This window comes from Leucoraja erinacea, chromosome 14, assembly GCF_028641065.1.
Source record: "Leucoraja erinacea ecotype New England chromosome 14, Leri_hhj_1, whole genome shotgun sequence".
NCBI lineage: Eukaryota > Metazoa > Chordata > Chondrichthyes > Rajiformes > Rajidae > Leucoraja > Leucoraja erinaceus.
This window is the reverse complement of record NC_073390.1, coordinates 13,971,164-13,990,871: the sequence shown is the minus strand read 5'-3', so window position 1 is coordinate 13,990,871 and position 19,708 is coordinate 13,971,164. Positions and strand designations below refer to the sequence as shown.

At 40.6% G+C, this 19,708-nt stretch overlaps 1 protein-coding gene across 3 annotated transcripts in view; it reads left to right on the top strand.

Moving 5' to 3' along the window:
* Positions 1–19,708, top strand: part of rasa2 (RAS p21 protein activator 2) — a 148,767-nt gene that overhangs the window by 49,858 nt on the left and 79,201 nt on the right. For all 3 annotated transcript variants that reach the window (XM_055645651.1, XM_055645652.1, XM_055645653.1), the window contains exons 3-5: positions 2,042–2,145; positions 10,749–10,843; positions 18,066–18,142. In XM_055645651.1, coding sequence (XP_055501626.1) covers positions 2,042–2,145; positions 10,749–10,843; positions 18,066–18,142 — 276 coding nt within the window. The remainder of the gene's footprint in view (positions 1–2,041; positions 2,146–10,748; positions 10,844–18,065; positions 18,143–19,708) is intronic.

Sequence of the window (19,708 nt, the reverse complement as noted above, 5' to 3'; positions counted from 1 at the left end):
GTTTTGTAAATGCTGTTATAGTATCTGCCTCAACCACTTCCTCTCGCATATACCAATGTGTAAAAAAGCTGATTTTCAGGCTCCTGTTGAATCTTTCTCTTCTTATCTTAAACCTTTGACCTCTAGAACATGGTCCTCAACCCTAAGAAAAAGACTCTGCATTCACCCTATGTGTTCCCCTCATGATTTTATGCACCTTATAGAGGTGCATCTTATAAACATATGCATCTTATTATCACCAGTCTCGTATGTTCCAAGGAATAAAGTCCCAGTCTGCCCAACCTCTCCCTATAACTCAGTTTCTCAAGTCCTGGCAATATCCTCATAAATGTTTATGCACTTTTTCGGGCGTAATAGCAACTTTAGCAGGGTGACCAAAACGGAACACATTACCTCAAGTGCAACTTCACCAATGACTTGTAAATCTGCAACATGCTGTCATGTAGCATTTATATTTGATGGCCTTACTGATAAAACCCAGCATGCCGATAACCACCTTTGTCGCCCTATTCACCTGTGTTGCCACTTCTAGAGATATATGTTGAATCCTCTGGCTCCTCCTGTTCTATAGCACTCTGCAGGGCGTTTTCATTCATTGTAAAAATCCTACCCTGATTTGACGTCCCAAATTGCAACACCTCATGCTTATCTGAATTAAACTCCATCTGCAATTTCTCCGCCCACTTACCCAGGTAATCTTGAACCGGCTACAATTCTCGATAACCTACACTACCTACGATACCATCTACTTTGACGATCATCTGAAGTTTTACCCAACATGCCTTGCACATTATCAAGCAAATTGTTGATATTGATGACAAACATCAGTTGGCCCAGCACCATTTCCTGAAGCATACCACAAGTCACATGCCTCCAGTCTGCAATATATAATTTCACCATCATCCTTTGCCTCCTATCACAAAGCCAATTATGTATCCAATTAGCTAGCTCACCCTGGATCCCATAAGATCTAATCTTCCAGAGCAGTCTATAATGCAAAACCTTACCAAATATCCCAGAACTGTATCCCAGAACATCCCACTTGGGCGTAATTTGCACGTCATTTACGCGACAGGCCGATAGTGATTGACGTACGACAGTGGCGCGATAAATCGTCTAGCAGTACGCCAGTCGCACGCCAAGTGCTCTTCAGGGCCCTACTTATTTTGGGAGCCATTTGCGATGTCGTTCGTACTTAGTCCGATCTCTGCGGCAAGGATTTTTCCAGTGAAAATCTTTCAAAACTACACGCGCTTTATACCCGGGTGGTCATGTGGTGCAAATGGCGCACTGACGGCTTACGGGCGGCGCATGGTTACGGACATTGATGCACGGTGATGCATAATAAATTAGCATAGGCAATGTTCGTGCGTCACCGTGCGTAACCATGCGTCACCACGCGCTACAAGTACGGCGTCAGTACGTCAGCGTAAGCCATCAATACATCAGCGTGCGTAAGGGATTCGTCACGCAGGTGGCACGCGGGGATTTTGAGCATTCCAAAATCCTGGGGCGCCGCGTGTTACATGAGTCACTGCATACGTCACCGTTCCTTACCACGCGGCACGATGCGCCAACCAATTTTTAGGATGTCACGTGAATGACGCCCAAGTGCGACAGGCCATTAAGCTATTCCTTAGCCATGTTTCTGTAATGGCAATAATATCCAACTCCCTCGTACCAACCCTAACCCCAAATTCATCCACCTAGCTTGTCAAGCCTGTCGCCTTGAAATAGTGTAATTTAATCCACCATTCCTTCCTCTCTTCCTGTAGTACTCTTGTCTATCTTATGTACTGTTTATTGTTCTAGGTTCTAAGACTATTCCATCAGATCATTCCCAGACGTTATTTTACTTCTATGGAAATGTGACCATGTAGTTCAGAATTTTTAATAGTATTTCATTCAGGTTTTGTGGATACCTTTTACTTCTGGAAAGAGAATGGATTAAAAAAAATTGAATATTAAGGACATTGCAATTACAATGCTACCATCTTGCCAGAATTTATTAACACTGTGGCACATTTTGTTTTCCTTGCAGCCCCTTTTATGGTGAAGACTTTTACTTTGAAATCCCCAGAAGTTTCCAGTATCTCTCGTTTTATATTTACGATAAGAGTTTTTTCCAAAAGGATCTGCCCTTTGGTAAGTTAATGCAGCCATAATTTGCCTTTTTGTTTTGCTTGTCCTGAATACCTGGAACTGCGCCTGCATTTAACTGCATTGAGAGGAACAATTGTGAAGTACTGCTACAGTTATCACAGGCTCTAGTGTTAGAATCCAGATGCATATGCGGATGGGCTGGTTACTGATACATGTACAATCACAAGGTCTATGTCTGACAAACAAAATATGCACCGTGGGCAGGAAGGAAACATGATCTTATGTTGAATATTAATGTGCATCCATTCTGTATTAAGTACTATGGAAACACAGCCATAACAAGTATTTTTATATTATTCGGAAAACTTCTGGTTGGTCCTCGAATGCCACGCGTGCTTAGTCAACATGCTTTTGATCTGCTTCCTGCCCCAACTTTGAGAAATATTTCAGGTCTTTTCTTTAGATCTGTAGGCTGCAAACTCAGATACAGTAAGAATTTAGTTTAGAGATACTGCATGGAAACTGACTCTTCAACCCACCAAGTCCATACTGACCATTTATCACTTATTCACACTAGTTCTATGTGGAAACAGGCTCTATGGCCTGCCCAATCCACACTGACCATCTATGTTATCCCACTTTTGTATCCACTCCCTACACAGGGGCAATTTACAGAGGCCAATTAACCTAAAAAAAAAACACACATGACTTTGGTATGTGGGAAGAAACCAAAGGATTTGGAGGAAACATGCAAGAAATACAAACTCCACACACAACACCAGAGGTCAGGATGGAACTCGGGTCTCTGGCGCTACGAAGCAGCAACTCTACCAACTGCGTCACTGTATGGCAATAATTTTCGTATGGCTTATCCTGGGTTAGAAACATGATCATAACATATTTGAATATTAATGTGACACTGTTCTCTATTCTGATTGCTTAGGTTGCCTTGGAAACGTATCCATAACAATTGCTGTGGTTCTGGAAGCAAAGTTTAGTTTATTATTATTGCCACGTGTACTAAGATACTGTGAAAAACTTTGTTTTGCATGTTATCCAGTCCAATCATCTCTATAACTTTAAAACTCTCGTCTTGTGTGTGTGTGTGTGTGTGTGTGTGTGTGTGTGTATATATGTGTGTATCTTTATATTTTCACCAAAATGCTACGTGGTAAATTTTTACACATTTCCCTCTAAGCAGTGATCAGCTTCACTTAAGATTTGCTGCTATATTTCACAACTTATTGGTGATTAAAGTTTAAAAAAAAAAGACAAAACTGCCTTTTAAGCTTCAACTGATGACGTCACAGTGAGGTGGACGGCAACGATGGCTCGGGTCGATGCCCGTTTCACACAGAATATTCCACGATCTTTGAGTGCCGTTGGGGAGGGCCGCATTTAAATTAACGTTCCGCTTTTTCCGACCCGGGCTTCTACCCGCGTCGAGCCGGCTGGGGTTTTACGTGGCCGTCAAAGAGGCATTGAGACCGGAGCGGTGAAGGAGACATCGAGACCACAGCAGTGTCGGTTGGCCCGGCGGGAGATGTGTACTCTCCCCCTCCTCTCTCTCTCTCTTTCCCCCCCCCCCCCCCCCCCCCCCCCCCCCCCCCCCCCCCCCACTCTCTCTCTCCTCCTTCTCTCCCCCTCGTCCCGGCCTGGGCCTCCCCCCCCCCCCCCCCCCCCCCATTCTCTCTTTTTCTGTGGTCGTTAGTTTCAAGTTTCTTCACATTTGATGTTATATTTTACAAATTATTGATATATAAAGTTTTATAAAAGCCATCTTTGAAAATAATAACTGCCTGGTAGTTTCCGGGAGACGATTCCAGAGCTGTCAAGTAGTACGGATTTTCCGTATATTGTACGGTTTTGTGTTGTTAAATACGGATTTTAAATTCGGACTTCAGTTCAGTCTGAGGAAGGGTCTCGACCAGAAACGTCACCCATTCCTTCTCTCCAGGCTGCCTGTCCCGCTCCAGGTTTAAACAGAGCGCTGTCAGTTTAACGTGTGGGAATTTAAACGAAGAGCTGTCGGCTACAATGCTATGGATTCAAAAAATAGCGCTACCAGTTGGAGCGCTACGGGGTTTAAACATAGCGCGATGGCCACAGCGCTATGGGTCACAAATTGTTCAGGAAAATGCTCGTATAACAATGAGCTTTTGGAATTCTCTTTCTCAGTGGTAGTTGAGCCTTTGATTATTTTTTAGACAGTGGTTGATTTCTGAATAAGCCTAGTGGTGGAAGGGTACCAGTAGGATTGCAGTTATATTGGGATTGTCCTTGATTTTACAGAATGGTGGATGGGCTCAAGGGGGAAAGAAGAAGAGGTGGAGAGAGGGAATGGTGGAGAGGGAGAAGGGGAGAAGGAGGGAGGGAGAGGGAGGAAGGGTGTAAGAGAGGGAGGGAGAAAAAAAGGAAGGAGGAGAGAGGGAGGGTGGTAAGGGGGAGTGGGGAGGGAGGGAGGGTGAGGGATGGAGGGAGGGAGGGAGAGAGAGGAGGGTAGGGAAAAGGAGAGGGAGGGAGAGGTATCAGAGAGACAATGGGATCAGCAGCTTCAAGGGGAGTAAGGAGAGTGAGATTTCTGCCTCCCCTCACGTGGGAAGGATTGATTGTCTCAAGGGAGCACCGACGCCGACCCAAAAGTCAAGTCCATTCATTGGCTTTGGGAAGCGCCAACTGACTGCCCCCCCCTCCCTCCCCACCCCCACGTGGGATGGATTGATTGCGTTGGGGGAACGGGTGAATAGGGGAAACTGGTTGCGTTTGGGAAACGGGTGAGTGATGGAATATTGCATTGGGGAAACGGGGCCCAACGGGTCAGGGGGGGTAGGGAGGGGAGAGGGGTTATGGAGGGTGGGAGGGAGTGACTGAGGGAAGGGGAAATGGGGGAGAGGGAGTGGAGGAATGGAGGGTGAAGAGGAGTGTGAGGGTGTGTTGGGGGATGAGGGGAAATGAGCTGTGCCTGCGCAGATGGGGGCTATGGGTGATTAGTGGATTATTGCGTGCGGCGCCTGTCTCCAGTGTGAGCGTCGACATCGCATTCGGGGACCAGCCCTCCCGTGTGACACCGCACGCCCTCCCTCCTGCGTTGGGGGACAGGGCCCAATGGGACTCACTTGGTCTAGTATCTATCTATCTATTTATCTATACACAACTAAAACTCTCATCTTGTTATCTTCTGGTTTGGCGATCTTTCTACTTGCGCAAAAACGGTTCGCGGTTGCACTATGATATTTCGCCAGTTCGCTCACTGTTCTGTGATGAGAGTTACATAGAAACATAGCCCTTTGAGCCAGCACCGCCATTCATTGTGATCATGGCTGATCGTCCCCTATCAATAACCCGTGCCTGCCTTCTCATATCCCTTGACTCCACTAACCCCTAGAGCTCTATCTATCTCTCTTAAATCCATCCAGTGACTTGGCCTCCACTGCCCTCTGTGGCAGGGAATTCCATAAATTCACTACTCTCTGGGTGAAAAAGTTTTTTCTCACCTCAGTCTTAAATAACCTCCCCTTTATTCTAAGACTGTGGCCCCAGGTTCTGGACTCGCCCAACATTGGGAACATTTTTCCTGCATCTAGCTTGTCCAGTCCTTTTATAATTTTATATGTTTCTATAAGATATCCCCTCATCCTTCTGAACTCCAATCAATACAAGCCTAGTCTTTTCAATTTTACCAAGTTTATCAAGTTTCGTTCCGATCGGTTGAATGTCGTAAAAGTTAGCAAGGTTTAAAAATCTTAACAACTAGGTGTGCGCAGATCGATCTCTTCTCCTGCCAGTCAGCGCCACGCGGGATTAGTCTCTTCCCCTGTCACTCTGACCCTTCCTGCACCATCACGTCTTTACTGGATCTGAGGATGGCCGGCGGAGGTTTTCAACCGGACGTTCGGAGGTACCCGAAGCAGCCCAGCCCTGCCCCAAGCATCCCAGCCCTGCCCCAAGCATCCCAGCCCTACCCCAAGCATCCCAGCCCTGCCCCAAGCAGCCCAGCCCAGCTCCAAGCAGCAGCCCAGTCCCAGTGTTGGAGACCAGACCTAGCCCGGCCCTGTGTGGGAGACCCAGCCCAGTCGGAGATGTCGCCAAACGGAAAGCAGAGACTCTGATCCCGACGGAGGAGAACGACCAGCGCCCGCTGTGAGTCCCCATCGCACCGCCAATTCCAGCCACTAGCCCTCTGGTCCCCCTTGCCGGCTCCCTCTCCCCCATGTCACTTCCCCCATCTTTTCTCCGAGCTCACTCCCCCCCCCCCCCCCCCCCCGCCCACACTATCTAGTTTCCGATTAGCCATGATCGTTATGAATGGTGGAGGCGGCTCGAAGGATCAACTAGTTGTTTTGTACTCCAATTTTTGCTGTTTCTATGTATAATTATTTACTTCCTTGTTAGATTGGAAACTCAAAAATCAGTAGTAAAATGAGCAGTTTTTAGATTATTTTAGAAGGATTCTCCCACAGGTCAGTAAGCTCGTGCAATTGTTGGTTACTGAATGGTGAGTGGTCATTTGACGGGATATATTTCTAAAACTTTTTTTAACAAAAAATTGAGATCGTTAAATTTGAGGTTAGAGTATCTTCCCCCCTCCCCCCATCCCCTCTGGTTATGCTCATTAGCATTTAAATAGTGCCAAATCACATAAGGTGCAATCTTACAGAAATTTCAGGTCAATGTATCAATACTAGAATTCGTATAAGGAAAAGCGTTCTGTGGACAATCTACTGCTATGTAGATCTCCTGATACTGCTTCCTTATTTGCGAACTGGACAGGAGCTTTTGATTAACATTGGCCTGTTTAGCCAGTATGTAAAATCAATCATTCACCTTTGTTAAGTGCATATATGCATATTGTGTATTATTTAGCATTTCCTCACCATAAATCTTGTTTCTTGGTGGTCAGTGTTTGTGGTGTGTACAGTTAAATTTGTACCCTAGTTACAGAATTGAAATGGTAATCAATAATGTTTCAATTTTCAACTATTTTGTTTTCTTTCTAGAAATGTAGGATAAGACTGAAGTGAAATTTATATTGCTATTAGTTCTAATGTTTCAGAAGTAGCATTGTGTTTGTCTTTTTTCTGTTTCTACTTTGGAACAATAGTCGTGCTTTCTATTAAAATATCTAAAAGCTAAATTTAACTCATAATCGCATGCTTTTTACATGATGAAGCAAAATTAATAAATATGATCTGTTATAAATATGATATGGAGTTTGTATTTCATGAACAATGTAAGTTTTGAGGTATTTCTAAGACATGAAACACAATATATAAAGAATGAATTAGTTTTGCCACATTGAAGGATCATGAAAGGATTTTTTTATAGATTCAGTTACAGGCATGGTGGGGCCGGCATCAGTCGACGCTCTTTAAAAACAAAATCCTGGGATTTTTGCATTACAGTAGTTAGCTTGATGGTACCATGGGTTGATTATTGCATGATGCAGGCAGCATGTGAGGAGAGAGGGAGGGAGTAATAATTTTTTTTCAGAATTTAAGGAAGTAATTGTATTGCTTAATATTAATTTACCTACTTGTGGTTAAAGAAATGGTCAGTACCTAAATTTGCACTATAAGAGTCCACTCAACAGCTGTCTGGACAATTATGGAAAGCTCGGGCTCTTAACATAGATATCGATATTGCAAGGGAAAAAGCTCAGCACTGCAGTTGTATTTAAACAATTCACAGAAATTTTCCAAAAACAATGTTAGAATGAGGCAGCACTGTTGTTAATATTCTGTTATTTTGCTATGTTTAAGTTGTAGCTGTCGTTAGTAATTTCCAGCTATAAAAGAGCTTTGCTGAAGGGGGTAAATGTGTAGTGATAAATTACCATTATATCAGATGTACGAAAACTCCATAGAAACAATTATAGATGTTTTGACTCTAAAACTTATTTCTCTTTCATCCCATTCAGTTTTTTCCCCCCCAATGAAATAAACTGCTTTTGTGTTTCTGTTGCTTCTTCCTGTTATCACTATGTCATGACAGCGCTTCCTGCTTAGCAAATACATTGACTGAAGAATAAGTATTTAGTAGAAGGGGCAACGTAATAGATTGTGACTATCAGTAGGATAGGTGGAGGTTTCTTTGCAGACCACGATTGAGATAAAAAAGAAGTGTACATTTTGGAAATGGAAAAAAAAGCCAAATCTAGAAATGACAGAAAGATACAATGGCCGCTGTCAGTTCAAATATTCTCGTAAGAAAATGAAGCTTAATGTCTATTTTCACCAAGACCTGGGTGATAGGTTGATAAGTGGCAAGCATTATTTGTTTCATACATGTACCAGCCAATGACAAATTTTCAACGATAATGAGACCGGTGAAAATCCTGACATTACCCATCACAAAGTCATCAGCGTCCTATTTGCTCGGGACAATTGGGCAGAAAGTTAACTGAAACACAAGTGCACACAACACCTCCGTTATAACACTTGGTTGCATAAAAATGCCTTGAACAACAACAGAACAAAAGCAGCTCAAAATTGTCCAAGGTAAAAACCTATTCACATCCAAAATCCACAACTGATGCACTTTTGCCTTCCTCGACAAAACCCACTGGTCTTTTTTATAAAGCTAATTTGAGAGTTCTTCCTCAGTCAATAATCAAGCCACTCCAGACAAGGAAATAAATAAGTGCATAAGAATGTCACTATCTTAAGTTCCCCTGTTAGTTGTTCACCAAACTGACTGGAAATATGTCCCTGTACTGTTTACTGGGTTTAAATACTAGAACTCTTGATGTTGCTAGAGTATGTTCATCACTCAAAGGCCAGCTCACCAACAGCTCACAGGCATTTTGAAGTGGACATTAACTATTGGTTCTGCCAGCGATAGCCATATCCTATCTGTAACACTTCTACACTTAATTTCATATGAACATATCTACAGGACCACTTGGGCAATAGGATCATGTATGCTCAGCTACATCAGGCTATTGTTCATCGACTACAGCTCACATTCAACACCTTCATCCCTTCCAAACTTATAAAGCTCAGAGAATTGGATCTCCACTCATTTCTATGTAATTGCAGATAGACACAATGCTGGAGTAACACACCTGGACAGGCAGCATCTCTGGAGAGAAGGAATGGGTGACATTTCGGGTAAAGACTCTTCTTCAGACTGTGTCATGGGAGAGGGAGACTAGAGATATGGAAGGGTAAGGTGTGTAAATGACAGATCAAAGCAGACGATGATCAAAGAAATGCAGAATGGTTGATCGTTAGCTATGGGGAAGGTGACAACGCGGCATACAATCAGTAAAATGTAATCAGTAAAATGGAGAGTGAAACCAGTCGGAGAACTGGGATAGTGGAGGGACGGAGAGAGAAGGTACGCAAGGATTACTTTTCATACCGTCTGGTTGTAAGCTGCCAAAGCAAAATATGAGGTGCTGTTCCTACAATTTGAATTGGGCCTCACCCTGACATTGGGAGATCTGACAGTGAATGGATCTTTGACTCCCTCATCAGCAGACCATAGTCATTATGAATTGGCAACAACTTCTTTCTTGGAAACCATCAACACAGGAGCACCTTGAGGCTCAGTCCCCTGTTCTACTCTCTATATACATCTCTGTACCCAGACTCGGCTCTAATACCATCTTTAAATTTTCCGATAATACCATTGTTGTTGAGGGAATAAAGAATAATGATCAGTCGGAGAACAGGTAAGAGATTGGAGACCTGATTGAATAGTGCCTGAACACAATCTTGCTCTCAATGTTAGCAAGACCAAACAACTATTGGCTTCTTGTAGGGGAAAGCCAAGGATCTATAAACCTGTATTCACTGATGGGATGATGGTGGAGAGAGTCAACAGTTTCTAGTTCCTGGGCGTGCATATCTCTGAAGACCTGTTCTGGGCCCAGCACATTGATGCAATCACAAAGAGAACTCATCAAAGCCTCTACTTCCTTAGATGATGGCATAGATTTGGTATGTCTATGAATACTCTTATCAACCTTCACAGATAGAGACCATGGTTGCATCATGGCCTGGTTCGGCAACTCGAATACCCGGGTATGAGGGAGGCTACAGAAGGTGCTGGTCTTAGGTACTGATACTCCGCTATTGGAGGGATCTATAGGAAATGCTGCCTCAAAAAGGCAGCCAATATCATCAAAGACCCACACTCTCATGATGAAAAGCTACAGGAGCCTTAAAGTTATCACCACCAGGTTGAGAAACAGCTTCTTCCATCAGGTTCTTGACCACTGCACAGCACTAACCAACTATGATCATCTCTAGACTGTGCTTTTGGGTGCACAACCAATTTTGTTTTTGCATTATTAATGTTACCTGGTATTAATTGATTTTCATACGTTTATCTGTTATTTCTCTGTAAAGCTACAGCAAGTAAGAATTTCATTGTTCCGTTGTCAGTAGATAAAACATTTAAATATTCTTGACTTTGAAATAGTTAAATAGGCCAGGGATCTTGTTTTGTTATCACATTGAACTGCTGCACATTTACCTCTTATCCTGGTAACTGATGCATCTTGAATGAAAATCAGTGCTACCAATGCTACAGCAAAGCTTTTAAAGTAAACCAAGTGATTGTGTGCAGAAATATTTAATTTTTATTTGGTAGTAGTTATAAATTACTGTCTTAGCTCTCATTCATTTTGTTTCTTTCAGGTAAAGTATCTATTAGAAAAGAAGATCTGTGCAAGTGTAACTGCAAGGACAGCTGGTTTGCACTGCATCTTGTTGATGCTAACTCTGAAGTTCAGGTAAGTTAACTAATCTTCCAAGTACCTGTAATTATCAACAAGTGTGTTTTTTGCAGGCGATCATTAAAACTGGAACCGATTTAACAAAAAGATGGGTGGTGCAAGGAGGAGAAACAGCTTCCTCTTTATATGGATATCTACTGCACATGCTGTTCTCTGGTATTTAGTTAGTCTGTTTTGTTTATTGTCACGTGTACTGAAGTACAGTGAAAAGCCTTTGTGGCATGTTAACCAGTCAGTAGAAAGACTATACATGATTACAATTGAGCCATTCATTGTTTACAGATACATGATAAAGGGGAATAATATTTAAAACGTCTAGTGCAAGATAAAGCCAGTAAAGTTTGATCAAAGATAGTCCGAGGGTCTCTAATGCGGTAGATAGTAGTTCAAGACTGGTCTCTAGTTGTGGTAGGATGGTTCAGTAGCCTGATAACAGCTGAGAAGAAACCGTCCCTGAATCTGGAGATGTACATTTTCACATTTCTCTACCTTTTGCCCGATGGGAGAGGGGAGAAGATGGAGTGGCCAGGGTGCGACTCATCCTTGATTATTCTGCTGGCTTAGCCGAGGCAGTGTGAGGTACAAATGGAGTCAAAGGAATAAAGAATGGTTTGTGTGATAGTCTGGGCTGCGTCCACAATACTCTGCAATTTCTTGATGTCTTGGATGGAGCTGTTCCCAAACCATGCTGTGGTGCATCCCGATAAAACGCTTTCTACAGCGCATCTGTGGAGGTTGGTGAGAGTTGAACCTCCATGCCGAACCTCCTAAGGCTTCTAAGGAGGTTGAGGCATTGGTGTGCTTTCTTGGCGGTTGCTTCAATATGGGTCGGCCAGGAGAAGTTGTTGATGATATTTACTGCTAGGAATTTGAAGTTTTTAACCATCTCTACTTTGTCGTCATTGTACACTGGGGTATGTGTACTGCATCGCTATCTGAGGTTGATCAATATCTCCTTTGTCTTGCTGACATTGAGAGAAAGGTTGTTGTCTCGACGCCTGGACATGAGGTTCTCAATCTTCTTCCTGTACTTCGCTTCATCATTGTGTCCAAGTGCCAGTTCCTCATTCACAACATGGGTTATTTCTCCGTGGGATAATATTGCAGCTGTTCTTTCATCCTCTCCAGCTATCAAAATTAGGTGCATTTAAATTAGGTGCACTTTAAAACTTTCACCTGCTTAGTTTTACATCCTTATTGCAATGACTTGAACAGCAGGAATATTGTATGGTCCATTGCTACAATTACAGATATTCAGAAGGTCTTGCATAGATTTTGTCAGTTAATAATTCACAACTTATTTAATCTTTTTATAAAAGATTGTCTTAAAATGCACATAATGCTGCAGCATTATTTTAACTACATTAATTGGCCAATAAATGCTCACATGTCTTTAAGCCTGAACATTCGTTGTTTTCAACATTTAAAAAATTATTAGATGTTACACATTAAACAAAATTTTAATTTCAACCACTGACAAAGTTAATTTCTTTATGACAGGAAGCTAACATTTGCATCACTTTGTTATACCTTTTTGTTAAATGTCAACCTTTGTGTGTGAGTTCATCCTTTCTGTTATGCATCACTTGATCTATTAGCTGTCTGGGGCACTTTGTCATAGGATAAATAATGAATCTTCTCTCACGGTTAGACAGTGAAAATAGAGGTCAACGATGCATTTTGTATTCTGTCCTCAAATTTATCAGAAGCAATCATACAAGGGGCGTTAATGAAGTTAAAAGCTGTGTTTTATTTGTGCATTCTATTTTACTCTGCTCTCTTTTGCTCACTTCAGCAATTTATGCTACAATAGATATATGGAATTAAATTTAAACATTGAAGAAAGATGGCCGGATTAATTGCCTGCTGACTATTGATTCTGGAACTGATTGTCAAGAATCATTCCCTGTTTTAATTAAAGGATGTTGTTTCTACAAGTTCATTAAGCTAACTTTTGAACTTTTATGAAACCCTGAGAATAGTGACACTCCTCCTTCATCCCTCTTAATCTTGGATTATAAAATGTGTAACAAGGAACTGCAGCTGGTTTACACCAAAGATAGACACAAAATGCTGGAGTAATTCAGTGGGTCAGGCAGCATCTCTGGAGAAAAGGAATGGGTAACGTTTCGGGTTGAGACCTTTCTGAGTTTGAGGAGTCGAATAAAGGGTCTCGACCCAAAACATCACTTATTCCTTTACTCCAGAGATGCTATCTGTCTCGCTGAGTTACTCCAGCATTTGGTGTCTATCTTAGATTATAAGATGCTTGGTTACAGAACCATATCAACTACTTTCTGCTTTTTTAATTAATTCCACTTGTGATCTCCTGTTTTAACAATCTGTGTTTACAATCCTGTCCTGTTGCATTTCACTATTACGTTTTGGTACCTATGAGAGCTCAATATATCTTGGTGAAAAATCAACATCCCTTAATTAAAACAGCGCAGGATTCTTATCAAAATACTTATCAACTTTAACATATGAAATGTCACACTTGCTAATCTGATCACTCCTTTACCATTATTTTTGTTGGTCCTCTCTACGTCACACTACTGGCCCTGTCCTGTACTCTACTTGGTTCTTCAAATTTCTCCCTGCTTCCTCCTGTCCTACCTCTCCCTTCTGAACATCTACCTTACACTCCTTACACTCTTAGGAAGATGAGCCCAATGGATTGTAGTCTTTGATGACACAGTTAAGCAGCTCTGTCAATGAAAATCCTCTCCACTGAGATTTTGATCATTGGGGATTTCAGTTGTACTATTAACATTGTGCATTGTTTGTTATAATGAAGAGGCCTTCTAAATCAAGGACATGTATCCTAACAAATCAATTGTATTATAGCAAGAATTCAAAGAGAACATTTGCAAATTAAGGGACACTAAAGCCACTCAGTCCAGAGATGATACAAAGAAGTTGCCTGTAAAGGCACTATTATATGGCACTAAATATTTTGCTGTTTTTCTTTTGATAGTTTGAATTTTAAGAGGGCTTTTTTTAAACCAAACGTCCTCCATTTCACCGCTGTTGAGTAATCACTTTGTAATTGGTACACTTCCTAAATTGACATAGTCAGCAAACTTGGCTCACTTTGAGAATCCTGCATCTTAATGTAAACGTCTAAGATTGTTTTTCTTGGAATTTTTCTTGAAGTGGGAAAATAAATGACATAAATATTTAGAAATGGTGGTAATACTTAAAGACTGTGAAGACATGAAATAGTGTAAATTGTGGCTTAATGGTTTTAATCACATTTGCATGATATGTTTTTCATCCACAGCAGATTAGACTGGTCCTATGGAGATCTTGTCCATTTTACTTAATTTATTAGTTCTTAAATGCTGCTTTACTGCATTGTTAATTCAATGGACTTTCTGAGTGCTAGTGAATTTGTATAAGACTTTGCAAACAGTCAAGCTTTATAATTCTGCTTACAGACCTGTTTACCTGCTGCTTTGAGGCCTTCATTTCTCCTTTGATTTGAGTACTGCGAACGAAGGGATCTCATAGACTATATCATAACTATTTTTGTGCCTTGGAGCTTCTATTTTTCCTGACCAGTTTTAGTTTAGTTTAGTTTGGAGATACAGCGTGGAAACAGGCCCTTCGACCCACCGGGTCCGTGTCGACCAGCGATGCCCGCACATTAACACTATCCTACACACACTACATTAACACTATCCTACACACACCTTACATTTACCAAGCCAATTAACCTACAAACCTGTACATCTTTGGAGTGTGGGAGGAAACCGAAGATCTTGGAGAAAACCCACGCAGGTCACGGGGAGAATGTACAAACTCCATACAGACAGCACCCATAGTCAGGATCGAACCTGGGTCTCTGGCGTTGCATTCACCGTAAGACAGCAACTCTACCACTGCGCCACCGTTGTATTATAAAATATGCTGTTTCACTGTGGTCAAGTCACTGTGGTCAAGATTTAATAATTTTGATGAAAACCACAAATTCTTGTTTTATGCATGTTTTAAGCGGCTTTAGTTTACTTCAGTTTAATTTAGATATACAGTTTTGCCAGCATGCAATTTATTTTCACAATTTCACAAGTGCATGCTTTAACAATGGAGTTAACTTTGTTTTCCTTCTGTTTTGACTTATTTTTGTTGCCTTAGCCATCAAGTGTAGTTGAGGTTGTTCAGGTTAAAAAACCACACAAGCAAACCAAGCATCTTTCATGCAGGCAATTACAGCACAACTCCTTGCTACATGCAATGAATTAATGTTGAGTAATTGAAAAACCTTTAAAGAAGCCAAGAACCATGAATTGCCTAAACATTCTTAATTTATGATACTTTCCGCATTACGCTGAGATGAGGTAAATCTCACAGCAAATTTTCAGAATTTTTTTCTTAGTCGACGTTTTAGGCGAGCGCTCACCACATGGTTGCCACATGTTTGCTGGTGGTCTCCGGTGAGTCTCCTTCATGGTCGCGAGCAGTTCCCGCATTCTGGGAACTAGTCGCGGCCTCAGTATGTTGAAAAATGTTCTGCGATCAAAAATTGGTCGCCATGGAGATAATCGATAAATCTGTAGTCGTAGGTGTAGTTGTAGTGGGGTCGCCATGAAGTTGTAGGTAGTCGAGGTAGTCATAGGTAGTTTTAGTTAATCTCCTTTGCTGACCAGTCATTTTCATTGGCTCATTGGGGGAAAAAAACGTAAGCAGTTGTTTTCAGAACCAAGGATAACCGACAGCCTTTGCGATGTGTATGTGTGTGTGTGTGTGTTCCACTCTGACAGTCGCCGTTTCAGTTCCCGGTTTTTCAGGCGACTGCCGGCAACTTGACAGTCGCCGGCGGTCCGTTGAAAAATCGCCTTAGTGGAACAGGCCCATAACTCATGAACATTGTGGAGCTTGGCAGCAGGCATGACTTTTCACTAAGCTGGGTGACATGTTTGTTGTTGCACTGTATCCATTTTGTTTGCTACTTGCTTTATTGATATGTTGAACATCCTGAGACACCTTTTATGAAATAGCTGAGAAGATACAATTTTACAGCCAATGCACATTTTGGTAAATTAGATAAGATTGACTTAAACTGTACAAATATTGGTGGGTGTCATCATAATTGCAATCGTGCTTTTAGGATTATTTGAAAAATTGTGTGCCAAACATAAGTCCAGTGATCTAAAATGTATAAGAATTGACTTCATTAGATAAATTTTGATTTTTGTATATTTTAGTTTACAGAATCTTAACTAAATTTATCTTAACTCATTTCACTATCTGACTGTTCCAGTCTTTGTGAAACTAAAAGCTTTAAGTATATTTCTGTAATTAATATGGGATCAACAGGTGCAATGTGTAGAAAGAATCCTCTTTAAAATGTACAGGCTCTGTGTAGACAGCATTCATAGTCAGGATCGAACCCAGCTGTAAGGTAGCAGCTCCATCGCTACGCCGCCATGCCACCTTTCTCTAATTAGCCTAAAGAATGAATGTCCAGACTCATGGTAAAGCCTCCTGGTTGTACTTTGCCTCCTAAAATATGGAAGACTCCAAATCAAATCTGTTCATGAAATCATGAAAGGACAAGTGATGTACCGGATGCCTTGCAGAAAATGTCATGTCAATGCTCGCAATTCTGCGGAGCGTTTAATAACATTCATCTCTTTATACAGGCAGATTATAATATTAATTTTCATGCCGATTGTAAGGAACAAAAATATTGATGTAATATTGATTCAATAATGATTAATTTCAAAGTCTGGTCATCTGCCTCCTTTACCTTTGCATTTTCGTGTTGAGTCGAACAACAATTTGTGGAACAGTCAGTGGAGCAATTAATGGCTTGCTATTCATTACTGAAAAGCAACAATAACCTACCTTTATCATTGTTATAATATTGCTACGGTTGCTGTTGAAACAATTCTGGAGTATCTATTTCTATTTTCATCTATTAGTTTTATTTAGCAAAATTCATCATGTGTGTTTCTTTAAAAAATACAATTTTTAGTTTTCCTTGCCATCACCATGGGAAACTTGGGGGACTTCCACTTTTATATTATAACATCAAACTATTTATTCCTTTGTAGTGAGAATAGTCCCCATGTTGGAGTAAATGCTTAAATAAATTGATTTCCAGTAGCTTATCCAGATCTTTTGTCAATCAGATTGGGATTGATAAAAATTTATCAACAGCATTCGGTGCCAGAATGTTGGGCTGATCGTAGGGCTTAAGATGATGGGGTCAGGAAGGAAGTCAACGGCCATGATTGTCTAACAGTTAATGTTTAAAAGTTAAATGTGCAAAGCATCATAGAATGGCATCGAGTGATAGAAACTGGACCTATTCACTTTGTAACAAAGTTCTTGTAAATCATAAATTCTGTGAATAAAAGCTGTTTTTTTAGGTAGGGGCAGAACAATGATGGGGAAATTAATCCTGATTAAGTATGAATGAATGCACTTTGGAAGGACTAATAAAAGCAGGGCAGAAGCAGGGAATATTAGGACTCTAGGGATATCGAAAAAAGGAGGAACTTCGGTGTACAAATCCAAGAATGATACTGAGTAGAGCTGCGTGGCAAGTCAGAGAACGAAAAGATTATTGTAATATTCTGCCAATTAAAACTAGACAAAATCCATTGGCAGCACTTGTCACTGCTATTTGTACTTGTCAAGAAGTTACAGCAGTTTTGGTTTAAATAGTTTAAAGAATTTAGGACATTACCAAATTTTGCAAAATAAGGATGAATTTAATACCTATACCAAATGGGTACCAATGTTATTAGTCCCAATGAGAACAGTAATGACTAAATGTATTATAATCTGTGGTAAAAGGCATTCAAGACTCAACATTCACAGCCTGTTGAGAGTGGTTTCTGATGGGCTTTTTTGTTTTATTTTCAAATTCCCATTTGAAATCTTAAGATAGCCAACTTGTTTTTTTTTCATATGCCAGTCCAGTCATTAAATAGGATTTTCATTAGATATGAAATAAAAACACACAAGATTTTAATATTAGGTCATTTAGATGTTTTATGTTGGACTCTATTGTGTGTTGTGTTCTTTATTTTATTGTATGGCTGTATGCAAAAACAAATTTCAGACTTGCTCTGACAATAAAGTAATATAGTATCGTATCAGAAACACTCAGTCTTGCAGTTTAAAATATTAAAGCCTTAGGTAAGATGCAGTATTAATTGTGTCCTGTTTACTGCTTTAATAAATCTCAATCTCTGCTTTTCAACAGGGAAAAGTTCATCTGGAAGTTAAGCTGAATGAACTTATCACAGAAACAGGATTGGTTTGTCAACAATTAGTGGTACGGTGAGTATAAGTTTGAGAAAATGACTAATGAATGCTCACTCTACATCCATTAAGCTTGCTCCTTCAGTGATGTGGTGCGATTTTCATTTTGAGTGATGTTGGGTAATTTTCCCAGCCTTCTAAAGAATGTTGAAATCAATGCCTCGTTCTTGTGTTTTTAGGTTTTGAATTCATCTTCTAAAATTTATATTTCTGTACAGTTATTTGCACATTAAGGGAATTGAATGATATGAGGTTAATAGTTTAAAGGTCAGGCATGATCTTGGTTAGTGCCGGAAAGGAATGAAATGTTGAATTGGTTAATCTTGCTTTTATTTCCTGCGTTCTTAGAGTTGGTTTACTCTACAAATAGCATAAATCCTGGATTTGCTGTGTACTGTTGTCTTTAACATTTCTCCACAAATGCGAATCAACCCATAACACATTTTCATGGCTAAGAGATGTGCTAGCGTAGCATTTTTATACTGACGCTATCATGCATTTTGCTGGGAGGATGCAGTGAGGTTTATTTTGTGGCTGACTGAAAAATTGAATCTGGTGAAGAACTGCAGGAAATGGAAGATGAGTTGCAAGATTTGTTTTTGAAAGGGAGGGGGAGGAAAACGGAAATATAAGTTTAAAAACCATTGAGGTTTAAATGTTATGCAAATGACAGGCGGCTTCATTGGAAAGCATCCCTGTCTGAATAATAATGGTGTATGTAATCTAGTACATGGACTTTAAAGAGTCCGTTTCATCATTAGGTAAACTTAAACTTAAATTTGTTAATATATGCACAACGGTGAGCAGTGCTAAAATTAGCTGGATACAATCTCCCATTCAAAAGAATTTCCTCATGTTAATCAATGTTATTATGACATTATTAAATTGAATATACAACTTATGATTATGTTAGTAGCTGATATGATTTGGGCGGCATGATGACGCAGCGCTATAGTTGCTGCCTTACAGCGCCAGCACCTGGGTTCAATGCTGATTATGAGTTCAGTCTGTATGGAGTTTGTACGTTCTTCCCCAGACCTGCGTGTGTTTTCTCCGGGTGCTCCTGCTCCTTCCACACTCCAAAGACGTACAGATTTGTAGGCTAATTAGCTTCGGTAAAATTGTAAATTTCCCTGGATCGTGTTGGTGTGCTGGGATCGCTGGTCGGCGCGGACTTGGTGGGCCGAAGTGTCATCTAGTTAAAGTATTTGAAGAGGACATATGCCTGTGGAACTTCTAGGAATTTTTTTTTCACTTTGGAAAAGAATGATGAGGTGTGCGTTGTGTAGTTAACAGTGCAAAATAAAAACATTTTTGTTGTGCATAAAGTATAAAGCAAAATCTTAAATTTGGCTAAATTTTGTTTTACTTTTTCTGCAAATCACTGCGCATGAATTTTGAGAAGAACACATATCATTATTAATAGTTACCCCAAGATCTTGCTGCCATTGCTTAATTTAAGCTTTTTGTATCATTGTTCACTGGTCGAAATGTTTTGTGGATATGTTGCACTATGAAACCGCCATAAACCTCTTTGTCATAAGATTCTCTGGAACTGTCTAACTTGGATTAAACTCAAAATCA